The sequence below is a fragment of the Salvelinus fontinalis genome, chromosome 14 (genome assembly GCF_029448725.1).
Source record: "Salvelinus fontinalis isolate EN_2023a chromosome 14, ASM2944872v1, whole genome shotgun sequence".
Lineage (NCBI taxonomy): Eukaryota > Metazoa > Chordata > Actinopteri > Salmoniformes > Salmonidae > Salvelinus > Salvelinus fontinalis.
The window spans coordinates 16,304,256-16,320,284 of NC_074678.1; the positions used below are offsets into that span (position 1 = coordinate 16,304,256).

At 42.3% G+C, this 16,029-nt stretch overlaps 1 protein-coding gene across 3 annotated transcripts in view; it reads left to right on the top strand.

Annotated features, from left to right (window-relative positions):
• The window catches only part of trappc8 (trafficking protein particle complex subunit 8), a 102,741-nt gene extending 100,597 nt beyond the window's left edge, over positions 1–2,144 (top strand). For all 3 annotated transcript variants that reach the window (XM_055944056.1, XM_055944057.1, XM_055944058.1), the window contains one exon: positions 447–2,144. In XM_055944056.1, the coding sequence (XP_055800031.1) occupies positions 447–681 (235 nt within the window). In that variant the 3' untranslated portion in view covers positions 682–2,144. The remainder of the gene's footprint in view (positions 1–446) is intronic.
• The last annotated feature ends 13,885 nt before the right edge of the window (positions 2,145–16,029 follow it).

Genomic DNA, 16,029 nt, shown 5'->3' on the forward strand with positions numbered 1-16,029 from the left:
TACTTATAGATCTGTCATTCTCATTGAAAGCAAGTCTACGATGCAGTAGATCTGTTCTATGTGCACTATCTCTATGCTTCCCTTGCTTAATCTTTCATTTTTGCATTCATTTTTTCATTGTACACCAGCTTCAAAATATAATATTTTTGGTTATGGAAAATATATTTCACAGGGGTTTAGATGATGCAATGATTCTCTACATGATACTTACTTGTTATGTCACAAACTTAAATTAGGCGCACTATTACAATTTTAGCAGCCAGGAAATGACGGAGCGATTTCTGCACAGTGCATCTTTAAATCTGCCATCTGTTCCTCATGTCCCTGAGCAAATGTTTACCTGATAACTGCATCCTGTTCATCCTCCTGGTTTTAATATTCTTTGTTTTCCTCTCATCCCCCTCTTTCATCATCCCTTTTTCTCTCTCTTTTCCTCCCTCAATCAGTCCTGAGTCTCTTGAGGTGCACGGTTCGTTTACATGGCTGGGCCAGACTCAATACAAGCTGCAGTTGAGGGCACAGGAAGTGATGCGGCTGCCGCTGAGAGCCGGCTTCCTGCATGCGGGCGTCTATAACCTGGGAACTCCACGGGTCTTCGCCAAGCTGGCGGACCAGGGAGCCATGTGTGAGACCAGCCAGCAGACGGCCACGCCTGCACTAATCATCATTAACAGCACCTGAACATTGTCCTGCCCATCATCAATTATGAATTAACCACCATCTGTCAATCATCACTACCAAGACTCCCCATTGGTTGGCAACAACAGGGTTGAGAGCTCAGAGACCCACCCAGCAAGAAATATCTTCCAAATCCTAATCACCCGCTCTTCACCATCAATGCTTGAACACTGGGCTGTCTTAATTAGGCATAAAACTGAAGAAAACAGTCTATAACAGGGAGGGACTACTTGAAAGGCTCTTTTTCATTTTCTGTTGCAAAAGGTTTTACTACAGGGTGCCCTAATGAATAGGATCCCAATTCTGCCTGCCCGCCCGCCCGACAATAACCAATGAACAATTATCTGCAAATCATCACTACCAAGGCTCCCCATTGGTTAAGAAACTGTTGAGAGCTCAGAACTAGCTACCAAGCAGAAATATCTTTCCACCAAGTCTCAAATCATCCACTTCCTAAAAATTTGACCCATTTTTCCACACTAGTATACTCAATACTGGACTAAGGAAATACGTTTTGTATTTTGTAATAAAAATCAGGGCGATAAGATGTATTTAAAAATATATATATAAAATGTTTGAATGAGATTGTGCATTAGTTGAGCTTGTAACCACTGCGATGGTCAGACTGTTGTTAAATAAACCGCCCAGTAGCTATTTTATGTCCCAGCAACACATCAAAGCATCATGGACTTACATGTGGAAGAAGGATCTGTTTTCTCTCTGTGTATTATTCATCTGTCATCTCAGCTGATGCACTTTGGTTTTGACCTTTTTTATTTGATGATATCAACCTGTGGAAGGGGAGGAGAACAGACAGACGTTGTAAACTTAGACGGCAACAGCGTGTCTCCTACGATACTGGTGTCATCTGTCTACCGGCAGAGATTTATTTTATTTTTAGTGTTGAAAAACGAATCACATGTTGTTGAGCAGTTGACACCGTGGCGACAGATGTCGTTTACTTCTTGGATTAACCAGGATGAGGAAGTAGGAAAAACTGCCTCTGCCTCAATGAGACTGACCATGACCAGGGTTTTCTGTTGTGTGGTCACATGGACCAGACCATCAGCACATCACAAACAGTTTAGAATATGACCCAGCGTTTAACCACTATACTACAGTATGTGACTGACAAACTCTTTGACTGACAGGTTCTGATACAGATGCTGCCTGCCCACCTGTCTGTGAGCCTGTCTGTTGTTGGTCTGTAGTCCATCTGGACTGACAGTGCTGTCAGTCACCACGTGCACACATTTAATTTTCTACAAAACAAAAAAACATACCAACATATGAACCAATCAAATCAACATGATCCCTATACTTCTCCCTCATTGGACCTCCACCTTGTGCTCAAGCTGTTATTTAAATGTATGTATTTACTCAACTGCTTTTCAGATTATGTATTATATTTATAACAAATTTACTGTAAATAGAAATAAAAATGTAACCAATGATGTGGGCTGTGAGATACAGTAACCGTCTCCCCTCTGTGCAATGTGTAGACGATGTTGTGATTTGTAGTTATACTTTTCAGACTGACTGACTGAGTTTTAGGATGTTTTCCAAATGGCATCCTATTCCCCATTAATGTTAAGAGAATTATGTTCTCAAGGTACATAACCCAATTTAATTATATTACTCAGTCTGCAAACCAGAATTTGTAAGATCCTGGTTGAATGAAACAGACGGAGGCTCAGCTAAAATTAGTCAAAAAGGTTTATTCACGGGAACGTTCTAAAGTCAAGAATACAAAACAATTCATTTTATACTGACTTCTCACGCACACACATTCACACAACCATACGCACACAATGTCCTGCTACGCACACACATTCACACTAACAGAAGGTATCCTACGCACACACCGTCTCACTACCCAGCCGACAGAGATTAGGGAGACCTTGAGACGTACTCCCCGTTCTCTCCCAAATCTCTAGTCAGGTCGGCACCGAGCTCAGACAGTCTGTGTTTAAAATACCATAAAGACATTGTTTTACCCTAATTCTGACTAGGACTACACATTTATAGATTATGGTTTTATACATTCTAATCAATTCCATACAATTTTATATATTTCAGGGCGGAATATTCTAAAAATTCAATTAACAGAAAAATCCCATTAACAATAACACTACTTTTGACCAGAGCCCTATGTGCACTATAAAGGGAATGGGGTGCCATTTGGGAAGCAGACATAGGCTGCGTTTAGAGGCAGCCCAATTCAGATTGTTTTTACCTCACTAATTGGTCGTTTGACCAATCAGATCAGCTCTGAAAAAGACCTGATGTGATTGGCAACCTTAGTGACTTCCTCTTTTATTATGGTTGAAGGAAGGGTTGATTGTAGATGCAATGAATGCAGTCCAACCCTCAATTAGCCTCTGTCCGTCTGCTTCGTCTCAATGCCATCTCTGCTAAATGGATTGCACTTGTTATGCTTTTTATGATTCGAATGCATTAAGAGCGAAGTCTTCATGCTGTCCTGTCACTCTTTCTCGCTGGCACACACACTTGCAATTCCTTGGCATTGCTTCAGGATGAAGGTATAGTCAATCAATCAAATATTTTATAAAGCCCTTTTTACATAGGTAGTTGTCACAAACTGACAAAGCTACTTACCTGGTGCAGCAGGTAGCCTAGTGGTTAAAAGCGTTGAGCCAGTAACTGAAATTTCACTGGCTTGAATCCCAGAACTGACTACGTGAAAAATCTGTCGGTGCCCTTGAACAAGGTAATTAACCCTAATTGCTCCTGTAAATCGCTCTGGATTAAAGTATCTGCTAAATGATGACAATAAATATATAGTTCCAGTCAAAAGTCTGGACACACTCATTCAAGGGTTTCTTTATTTTGACTATTTTCTACATTGTAGAATAATAGTGAAGACATCAAAATTAAGAAATAACACATGGAATCATGTAGTAACCAAACAAGTGTAAAACATATGTACACATCCTTACATGCATACATACATACATACCCAGCCTAAAACCCCAAAGAGCAAGCAATGCAGATGTAGAGGCACAGTGGGTAGGAACAGAAAGGCAGGAAACTAAAGAAAAAAAATTGGTTCCGAAGGAGTAGCCAGTCAGTCCTCTTGCATACTTACAAGCCCCTAACCAACAATGCAGTTAAAAAATAAAATACGAATAAGAAATAAAAGTAACAAGTAATTAAAGAGCAGCAGTAAAATAACAATAGCGAGACAATATACAGGGGGATACTGGTTAGTTGAGGTAATATGTATATGTAGGTAGAGTTATTGAAGTGAATATGCATAGATGATAACAGAGTAGCAGCGGTGTAAAAGAGGGGGGGATTGCAAATAGTCTGGGTAGGCATTTGATTAGATGTTCAGGAGTCTTACAGCTTGGGGTAGACGCTGTTTAGAAGCCTCTTGGACCTAGACTTGGCGCTCCGGTACTGCTTGCCGTGCGGTAGCAGAGAGAACAGTCTATGACTAGGGTGGCTGGAGTCTTGGACAATTTTTAGGGCCTTTCTCTGACACCGCCAGTTATAGAGGTCCTGGATGGCAGGAAGCTTGGCCCCAGTGATGTACTGGGCCGTACACACTACCTTCTTGCGGTCGGAGGCTGAGCAGTTGCCATACCAGGCAGTGATGCAACCAGTCAGGATACTCTCTCTGGTGCAGCTGTATAACCTTTTGAGGATTTGAGGACCCATGCCAAATCTTTTCAGTCTCCTGAGGGTGAATAGGTTTTGTCATGCCCTCTTCACAGCTGTCTTGGTGTGCTTGGACCAGTGTAGTTTGTTGGTGATGTGGACACCAAGGAACTTGAAGCTCTCAACCTGCTTCACTGCAGCGCTGTCGATGAGAATGTGGGCGTGCTCGATCCTCTTTTTCCTGTAGTCCACAATCAACTCCTTTGTCTTGATCACGTTGAGGGAGAGGTTGTTGTCCTGGCACCACACGGCCAGGTCTCTGACCTCCTCCCTATAGGCTGCTTCGTCGTTGTCGGTGATCGGGCCTACCACTGTTGTTTCATCGGCAAACTTAATGATGGTGTTGGAGTCGTGCCTGGCTGTGCAGTCATGAGTGAACAGGGAGTACAGGAGTGGACTGAGCACGCACCCCTGAGGGGCCCCTGTGTTGAGGATCAGTGTGGCGGAGATGTTGTTACCTACCCTTACCATTTGGGGGTGGCTCGTCAGGAAGTCCAGGATCCAGTTCCAGAGGGAGGCATTTAGTCCCAGGGTCCTTAGCTTATTGATGAGCTTTGATGGCACTGTGGGGTTGAATGCTGAGCTGTAGTCAATGAATAGTATTCTCCCATAGGTGTTCCTTTTGTCCAGGTGGGAAGGGGCAGTGTGGAGTGCAATAGAGATTGCATCATCTGTGGATCTGTTGGGGCAGTATGCAAATTGGAGGGGGTCTAGGGTTTCTGGAATAATGGTGTTGATGTGAGCCATGACCAGCCTTTCAAAGCACTTCATGGCTACAGATGTGAATGCTATGGGTCAGTAGTCATTTAGGCAGGTTACCTTAGTGTTCTTGGGCACATGCACTATGGTTGTCTGCTTAAAACATGTTGGTATTACAGACTCGGACAGGGAGAGGTTAAAAATGTCAGTGAAGACACTTTCCAGTTGGTCAGCGCATGCTCGCAGTACATGTCCTGGTAATCCGTCTGGCCCTGCGGCCTTGTTAATGTTGACCTGTTTAAAGGTCTTACTCACATCAGCTGCGGAGAGCGTGATCGCACAGTCTTCTGGAACAGCTGGTGCTCTTATGCATGTTTCAGTGTTATTTGCCTCAACGAGCATAGAAGTGGTTTAGCTTGTCAGGTAGGCTCGTGTCACTAGGCAGCTCTCGGCTGTGCTTCCCTTTGTAGTCTGTAATGGTTTGCAAGCCCTGCCACATCTGACGAGCGTCAGAGCTGGTGTAGTACGATTCGATCTTAGTCCTGTATTGATGCTTTGCCTGTTTGATGGTTCGTCGGAGGGCATAGCGGGATTTCTTAGAAGCTTCCGGGTTGGAGTCCCGCTCCTTGAAAGTGGCAGCTCTACCCTTTAGCTCAGTGTGGATGTTGTCTGTAATCCATGGCTTCTGGTTGGGGTATATGCGTACTGCCACTGTGGGGATGACGTCATCGATGCACTTATTGATGAAGCCAATGACTGATGTGATGTACTCCTCAATGCCATCAGAGGAATCCCAGAACATATTCCAGTCTGTGCTAGCAAAACAGTCCTGTAGCTTAGCATCTGCTTCATCTGACCACTTTTTTTATTGACCTAGTCACTGGTGCTTCCTGCTTTAATTTTTGCTTTGTGAGGAATGAGCCATCTGATTCAATGAATGATGGAGCAGAGTTAGCCTTTTTTCCCCCATAATTTCATTTAAGGTGCTCCAAAGCTTTTTACTATCATTCTTTGTCATGTATCTTTGTTTCATTGTGTAGTTTATTTTTCTTCAGTTTAGTCACATGATTTCTCAATTTGCAGTACGTTTGCCAATCAGTTGTGCAGCCAGACTTATTTGCCATTCCTTTTTTACATTTTTACATTACATTTTAAGTCATTTAGCAGACGCTCTTATCCAGAGCGACTTACAAATTGGAAAGTTCATACATATTCATCCTGGTCCCCCCCATGGGAATTGAACCCTGGTCCCCCCGTGGGAATTGAACCCACAACCCTGGCGTTGCAAGTGCCATGCTCTACCAACTGAGCCACACGGGACCTTTTGCCTCATCCCTCTCAACCAAACCATTTTCCCGTTCCTCATCAATCCACAAGGGTTTAACAGTTTTTACAGTAATTTTCTTAATGGGTGCATGAGTATTAGTAACTAGGATAAGCAATATCATGAAAGTGTCAAGTGCAGCGTCTAGCTGCTCCTCATTACACACCACAGACCAGCAAATATTCTTTACATCAACAACAGGAATCACTACAAAACTTATTGTATGACCTCATATACTATATTAGGTCCAGCCTTTGGAACTTTGGTTTTCCTTGATATGGCTACTATATTGTGATCACTACATCCTACGGATTTGGATACTGCTTCCAAGCAAATTTCTGCAGCATTTGTTAAGATGTGATCCATACATGTTGATGATTTCATTTGTGTGCTGTTTGTAACTACCCTGGTAGGTTGACTGATGACCTGAACCAGGTTGCAGGCACTAGTTATCGTTTGAAGCTTTCTCTTGAGTGGGCAGCCAAATGACTGCTGGTCAATATTCAAATCACCCAGAGAATATACCTCTGTTGAAATCACATACATTATCAAGCATTTCACACGATATCCAGATACTGACTGTTAGCACTTAGTGATCAATAGCAGCTTCCCACCAGAATGGGCTTTAGGTGAGGCAGAGGAACCTGTAGCCATATTTCTAAAACAATATTTAACATGAGATCCTCTCTAAGCTTTACAGGAATGTATATTTTAAATGGTCTAACACCATAGGCCAAACAGCTGACTAAATCACATTGTATTGTGTTGTATGATGCAAGAAACCACTTTTAAAAAATACAATTATTATTATTACAATACAGAGAATTAGACAATGTAAGCTACCCCTCTGCCTATTGGCTTATTTGCACATTCAAGCCTGTCTCAAAATGCAACACTGCCCCTTTAAGACATACGTTTACCTGACTGGCTTTTCAAAGACAGCTTTAAATGTAGTCTACGCGTTTCCTGCTCTTGTGAGAAGCAGCAACTCCCCATTGCTGACCTACACGTGTCTATAACTGGGTTAATAACTCGCTAGCTAGAAAATAATATCAGCAAATGTGCAAACGCGCGGCTCTGTGCTGTGATCTGAAAAGCGCATTCACTTGCGTGTGGGCTTCCCCTGACAATATATGTATTCTCTGTTGCGCTCTGGCTCTCCCTATAACAAAACCACAGACTCAGTCTTGCAAAGTTAGATTTGATTTGTTGCATTGAAAAGGGGACGATTGAATGTTGATTTGATAACAGAAAACAACGTTGATCTATATACTGCAAACTAACGAGGCGAACTCGTCTCTGCGCGGCTTAGTATTTCTTCTGCGCGGCAGTCCTGGAGGAAGTGCGGCACTTGCGCTGTTTAGCGTTAACGTTGGTGACAAGTCGGCTACCCTCGAACCTCGCATGGTGCTATTTCCGTATGTTATTTTGTCGGAAAAATAAAAGTTTATTAGCCTATTGAGTCAAGGGAAGTTTTAAATTCCCTTGACTTCAGGTAAAGGGTAAACGTGCATCACTTCCAATAATGTTAAATAAAATGGTCCAATGACCTCTGTTTCGTGCTCGAGTATTTTATCGCGAATTTGACTGACACACCTGCACACGCCATAACCTGAGTAATCTCGTTCAACACAGAACTAAAATCGTCACTTAATTTGGTCAGATATGTTTACTTAGTCTGTCAACGAGAGACTACTTACTACCCGAGGTAAGCACGCGCACCCGGGGGCCCTCTTGTCCCTTTGGTTTTATGATCGGATGACCTATCTTGATTTTCTGAAAAGCTCGAAAAATCTTAAAACATAGCGTAGGCTATTTCTCAAACATTATTTGGTTAGGCTATTATAGCCCCTTAATAATACAGGCAACCACGTTTTCAGGTTGGTTTATTATCCTTTTCTGAAAAATAATTTGCATATAATTGTGTTGTCGAACCTGGAAGGGGCGCTCGGCTCAGCCGTATCTTCAATAACCGACCTCAGCTGTGGATGTGGGAAAGTGACCTCATTCACAGTCGTTCTTTCAGAAAAGAACCCGATTGGCTCCTTAATTGGTCTGATACGCATTTGTATAAATCTCCCACCTAAAAAGGGCTGTTCCACAGTGCAAGGTAGTAGCTTTAAATCCGAATTTTTAGATATATTCAAAGAAATCTGCGGACACCGGGGTGAACTGGCATGTCGTGTAGTCAGTGACCAATCCCGCAACATGTTGGGCTTTTTTAAATTGACTGAATACTGAGGTCGCCACTACTGCCCCACTGCCATGCGCGTTGAGCCGGGGGATATTGGATTTAGGTACACACCTCTCCCGTTACCCACGTTTCGCGCTGTACCTGATTGGACTGCCATTCTGATTTAACGTAAAAGGAACTGTCCTTTATTCACGCGTTGTCATTAACGGCTTTTGAACGTGTGGAACAGTTTCCGTTCACTCACAGGTGAAGTGTCAACTGCGCACAGGTATCCTCGCGCCATGACTGGAGGAGTTCCTTCGATTCTCAGGGAATTATACAGACTGAGACTGGCTGAGTCAGAGAACCACAGAGAGGTAAGGCTCGATGTACTGGGAGAGGGTGGTGGGTGTGTGATTTTAGTCAGAGGATGTATATAGGATGCATAGCCACAGGTGCCGCATGCATCAGACCTGACAAAGAGTTGAAGGCTATGTGGATGACAGCACGGAGTGTTTTGTTTGCTGTAACAATTGGGAAGGTTGGTCAACCTTACGCTTTACCATGTCGCACAGCCACAGTTGGATTCTACAGTGACAGAGCTGTCAGGATACGCGACCCGAAACAGCGAGAATAAGGAGACTGACATACTGACCATGGGGCTGTCCCTGCCACACTGCGCGCTCACAATGGGCACAGTTTGACCTGCTGCGTATAAATTGTTTTACTCTGTGCACTGTCAGTGATATAATGACACACATATCGCTATGACCCTTGCACTTTTGGAAAACACACATGATGACTTGCTTAACTACTGTGGGTATTCAGTCCGAGTAGCCTACAGTATTAGCTGGAGGAACTAACAAGGATGGACATGGGTGGTTATTATGTAGGCCTACATATTTTCAGCTGTTTTTGTCCACTCAAAATAGCCTGCCACAGGGAAAGTTGAGCAGCATAAAATCAACATATCAGGGTTGTGAGTCTAGTGGCCAGTTTTAAGCCTCCTGGCCTCCTTCACATGTACCACACACTAATGTATTCAGAATGCTTGAGGGTGGGTGGGTCAATATAAAACAAATCCCATCCCCATGCTAAACTGTAGAGAGCGCTGGCTGGTGGACAAGATTAACATAAAACTAACTGTCCAGTCTCTCTTCTATAGGGGTTCAAGCAGCAGCAGCACATGCCTGGGGTGGTGGAGACAGGAGGGGCTATAGGACAGATGCTGTAGTGTGTACACTACTGTACCTCCAGGGCATTTAGATGACTGGATTTAGCTCCATAATGCATCAATAATCAGTTTAAATTCAATTAATACTTGATCTCCTCAGGGGCTAAGTAACACCCTGGACTGTTCTCTCTATGATTGGAGAGTGTCTGTGCAATTGTCTGTACAAATGTGATGTTGTTCATTGATCATGTTTGTTTGTGTGGTCACTGTGTAGAAGATGACTCCCCCCAGGGCCTCTGGCAATAGTCACTCACAGTTAGAGGTGTTATTGTAGCCTCCTAGTGCTCAATGGGAGAGCACACTGTCTCCATCTATTTTACCCTTGTCTGTCATTCTCAGTCACTGTTAAATTGGCAGGCGGGGTGTCACATTGTCTCACACTGTCCGCCATAGTGCTCAGAGGAGAGCCACACAGACTTGACTAGACACACCTCTGGACTCTACTGGACTAGAAACACCCCTGGGCTCTGTACTAGTCTGTCTTGGGAGGGAAAGGGGAGGGAGTGAGAATTTCTATCTTCCCTTTCTCTCCCACCTTTGTCTCTTTCTCTTGACTCTTGCTGCTCCGCAGAGTGAGAGAGTAGAGTGAGAGAGAAGAAACCGGTAATTCACATTCAAAGGTTTTATTTCCAATTTAACAAATGCATAACAGGGATTTAAGTACAGAACATTATCGCACCTATATGTCTGTTGCTCTTCTGTGAGCCTTTTCATTTTCTTCAGAACTGGCAGCAATTATGTAGAAAGTTACCCAACCAACAGACCACTTTAACTAAAACTACATTCTCAGTAATGGCTACAGAAACATTTAACTTTTGTGGTTGTTTTATCAACCTTAGTTGAATGCACTGACTGAAGTTTCTCTGGATACAAGTGTCTTCTAAACCACTAAAATGTTTTTTTTTTTAATAACACTTGCAGAGCATGCTGGGTATTATTCTAATGAACTCTGCCCCCAAACAAGACAACTTTTAGACTAAACTAATTTTGGTCAGGTGATTTCTGCATGAAGTATTCTGGTTCACATCAATTAAGTATAATTTACAAGAGACACTACATTCTGGCATAAAACATGAATTGATTATGTAATGTTAACACATTATGATAAAGCAAAACATAATGGCAGCCAAAATCTTTTTTTGTTGTGTAGAATAATGAATCATGCCTGCATTTTTTTGAAGTCCTTTCTCATAGCAGGTTACTTTCCTTGCTTATTGTGTTTGGAGGTCAGCTTTTGAACTGTGCATAGCACTCATATTTTTTGTTAATGTATATAAATGAATTGCGTGTGTGTGTGTCTTTCTGCATGAAGGTCTACTTGTGTGTTCGATACGCCCCAGAATGCTGACGTCTTGGTTCACCTGCTCCACCATCCCACAGATCCGTCAGTAACATGTTGTTAATCGGTGCAGTGCCATCTCTGCCTTCTCTACACCACACCTATCAAGCACCACACCTATTGACCTTCATTAACATCAGCATTGAATTAAGGACACCTACCTTGCAAGGGCACCTACATTCATGTAGACTTAGCTGGCTGCTGTATTATTTTTTTATTCATCATTTGAAGTTATATACAGTGCGTTCAGAAAGTATTTAGTCACCTTGACTTTTTCCAAATTTAGTTACATTACAGCCTTATTCTAAAATGCCGTTTTTTTCTCTCATCAATCTACACACAAATACCCCATAATGACAAAGCAAAAAGAAGTAAACATATTTTTTTTTGCAAATGTATAATAAAAAAAACACATCATATTTACATAATTATTCAAACCCTTTACTCAGTACTTTTTTGAAGCATCTTTGGCAGCGGTTACAGACTTGAGTCTTATTGGGTATGATTCTACAAGCTTGGCCCACCTGTATTTGGGGAGTTTCTCCCATTCTTCTCTGCAGATCAAAAACGTCCCTTTTTCAGGACCCTGTCTTTCAAAGAGAATTCGTAAAAATCCAAAACTTCACAGATCTTCATTGTAAAGGGTTTAAACACTGTTTCCCACGCTTGTTCAATGAACCATAAACAATTAATGAACATGCACCTGTGAAACGGTCGTTAAGACCCTAACAGCTTACAGACGGTAGACAATTAAGGTCACAGTTCTGAAAACTTAGGACACTGAAGAGGCTTTTCTACTGACTCTGAAAAACACCTAAACAAAGATGCCTAGGGTCCCTGCTCATCTGCGTGAACGTGCCTTAGGCATGCTGCAAGGAGGCATGAGGACTGCAGATGTGGCCAGCCAAATATATTGCAATGTCCGTACTGTGAGATGCCTAAGACAGTGCTACAGGGAGACAGGATGGACAGCTGTTCGTCCTCGCAGTGCAGACCACGTGTAACAACACCTGCACAGGATCGGTACAGCTGGACATCACACCTGCGGGCCAGGTACAGGATGGCAATAGCAACTGCCCGAGTTACACTAGGAACGCACAATCCCACCATCAGTGCTCAGACTGTCCGCAATATGCTGAGAGAGGCTGGACAGAGGGCTTGTAGGCCTGTTGTAAGGCAGGTCCTCACCAGACATCACTGACAACAACATCGCCTATGGGCACAAACCCACCGTCGCTGGACCAGACAGGACTGTCAAAAAGTGCTCTTCACTGACGAGTCGCGGTTTTGTCTCACCAGGGCGGATGGTCGGATTTGCGTTTATCGTCGAAGGAATGAACGTTACACCAAGGCCTGTACTCTGGAGCGGGATCGAGGTGGAGGGTCCATCATGGTCTGGGGCGGTGTCACAGCATCATCGGACTGAGCTTATTGTCATTGCAGGCAATCTCAACACTGTGCGTTACAGGGAAGACATCCTCCTCCCTCATGTGGTACCCTTCCTGCAAGGCTCATCCTGACTTGACCCTCCAGCATGACAATGCCACCAGCCATATTGCTCGTTCTGTGCATGATTTCCTGCAAGACAGGAATGTCAGTGTTCTGCCATGGCCAGCGACGAGCCCGTATCTAAATCCCATTGAGCACGTCTGGGACCTGTTGGATCGGAGCCTCCCCCCCCCCCCAGAAATATCCGGGAACTTGCAGGTGCCTTGGTGGAAGAGTGGGGTAACATCTCACAACAAGAACTGGAAAATCTGGTGCAGTCCATGATGAGGAAATGCACTGCAGTAATTAATGCAGCTGGTGGCCACACCAGATACTGACTGTTACTTTTGATTTTGAGCCCCCCTTTGTTCAGTGACACATTATTCCATTTCTGTTAGTCACATGTCTGTGGAACTTGTTCAGTTTGTCTCAGTTGTTGAATCTTGTTAGGTTCTTAAAAATATTTACACATGTTAAGTTTGCTGAAAATAAACACAGTTGAATGTGAGGATGTTTCTTTTTCATTTATATATATATATATATATATATTTTTATTTATTTAACCTTTTTATGTCACTAGGCAATCAGTTAAGAACAAATTATTATTTACAATGATTGCCTTATATGCCAGGTCGCAATTGTAAATGAGAACGTGTTCTCAATTTGCCTACCTGGTTAAATAAAGGTTAAATAAATAAAAAAATAAAAATATATGAACTGTAACTATGAAATTGTTTCATGTTGCGTTTATATTTTTGTTCAGTTTAAATGCCGTAGAGGAAGGCCTTAGGCTAGGCGTGCCTCAAGCGACCCAATTTCACCGGATGTTGATCCGGTGAAATTGGAGAGCGCCAAATTCAAATTACAGAAATCGTAATATTAAACATTCATGAAAATACAAGTGTCATACATCATTTAAAAGCTCAACTTCTTGTTAATCCAGCCACGTTGTCAGATTTCAAAAAGGCTTTACGGCGAAAGCACACATACGATTATCTGAGGACAGCGCCCCACATACAAGGGCATTAAAAACATTTTCCAACTAAGCAGATGCATCGCGAAAGTCAGAAACAGCGATAAAATAAATCCCTTGCCTTGTAAAGATCTTTATCTGGTTGCAATCACAAGGGTCCCAGTTACATAACAAATGGTTCTTTTGTTCGATAAAGTCCTTTATATCCCAAAAAAGTAAGTTTTATTTGGCACGCTTCATTCCATAATCCACCTGTTTCCCCTCATTCAAAATGCATACAAAATCAATCCCAAACGTTACCAATAAACTTGGTCCAAACATGTCAAACAACGTTCCTAATCAATCCTCAGGTACCCTAATATATAAATAAACGATACAATTTAAGATGGAAAATAGTTTATTCAATACCGGAGATAAATAGTGCGCGCCCTCACCAGAGCGAGTCAAACATTTTCCAACCAAGCAGATGCATCACGAAAGTCAGAAATAGCGATAAAATAAATTGCTTACCTTTTAAGATCTTCATCTTTTTGCAATCCCAAAGGTCCCAGTTACACAATGAATGGTCATTTTGTTAAATATAACGTCCTTCTTTATACCCCAAAAATGTGTGTTTATTTGGCACGTTTGATTCAGAAATACACCTGTTTCAACTCGCCCAACATGCCTACAAACGAATGTAAAAAGTTACCTGTAAACTTGGTCCAAACATTTCAAACAACATTTCTAATCCAACCTCAGGTACCCTAATATATGTAAATAATCGATACACTTTAAGACGGAATAAACTATTTTCAATACCGGAGAAAAACGAGGAGAGCGCACTAATTCACGCGCACCAAAAGACTAGAGTCCTTCTGAATGACACTTAGAAAGAATACGAATACTTCTTCATTTTTCGGGAGAAAAAAGACAACAAACCATTTTAAATACTGTTGACATCTAGTGGAAGCCATAGGAACTGCAATCTGGGTCCTAATAATTAGGCTTTCCCATAGAAAAGCATTGGAAAGTCCAATGACCTCAACAACAAACAATTCCTGGATAGATTGTCCTCGGGCTTTTGCCTGCCCAATCAGTTCTGTTATACTCAGACATTATTTGAAATGTTTTACAAACTTTAGAGTGTTTTCTATCCAATACTACCATGCATATGCATATCCTAGCTTCTGGGCCTGAGTAACAGTTTACAGGCAGTTTACTTTGGGCACCTCAGTCATCCAAACTTCTGAATACTGCCCCCTAGCCTTAAAGTTAATTAATAGGGAGTTAAGAAAACTAGGTGAGATGCCTGCTTCGGTAATTCTACCCTATACACACTCTGTTTGCTAGCGTTTATGTGTTCAGACATATACTTTCCCAGCCACACTGGCACCCTGTGTTTTCTTCACCTTCCCCACCCCTCACTTTCATCCTCTTTTCTTGCGACACCCACTCCTATACATTAAACAAATCTTTGCCTGTGTCTTTCTGGTCCCTTACAGTCGGTCACATGGTATACCATACTATGGGAGTCAACGATTAATGCCTTCATTTTTTTGTGTGTGTACTTCTTTTACAAACGAACAACTTATAGATGCACACAATGACTAAATGTCATCTGCTCAGACCCGCATGCTCACACCCCCATCTCTAGTGCCTGCATTATTGTATGCCACACGGCCTTAAATTGTGTCAATTCGTTTTTCTCAGTCGCCCATGCTGTCAATATTTAAATAATAAATCATTTAGATTTTTCCATTGTGTTAATGATGGTGATTAATTTCCATGTTCTTAGTATACGTTTTTTCAAGATGAGTGATAAGAGACCCAATGGGCTAGATGATTATCTCACTACACCCCCATATGCCTTGTCTTGAAATATGGATTAAAAGTAAGTTTCAATTGTAATACTTCTGACCGACAACTTTCTACCTCCATCCACAACTTCTGCACTTTATAGCATTCCCAGAAAGCATGGATTATTGAGTCATTATTCGTTTTATACTTAAGACATGACTCTGCCATTGTGGTGTAGAATTTGTGATCCTATTCACCTGAAGCAAACTAAAATCACACCCAAAGGGCCAATGGATGCCGAGCCTGCTCGCGGAAGCCCCGCCTTCCTGGTTATAATATCGGGGCTCACATTTCCTAAATTCTTTGCTCTTCAGCTCACCTGAAGGAAGAATGTGTCATGCAATTTACAAAAATGTCAAGCCCACAAAGGCTATGAGATTGGGCTCTGACTTAGGTGTCTGTTAGTGGGAAGAGAGTATTCATCCCCCTAGATGTTGTGAGTTTTGGGTCTGGGCATTGGTTTTTGTGTTTGCTAAAAGAAAGCTACTTTATGGTTTGCTTGTGCAGCCAAAGCTGTCTTATTTGGGTAAGATTTGTGTTGGCTAAAAAACCTACTACTTTCTGCTTTGATTGTGTAGCCAGTGCTTCCTTGCTTAAG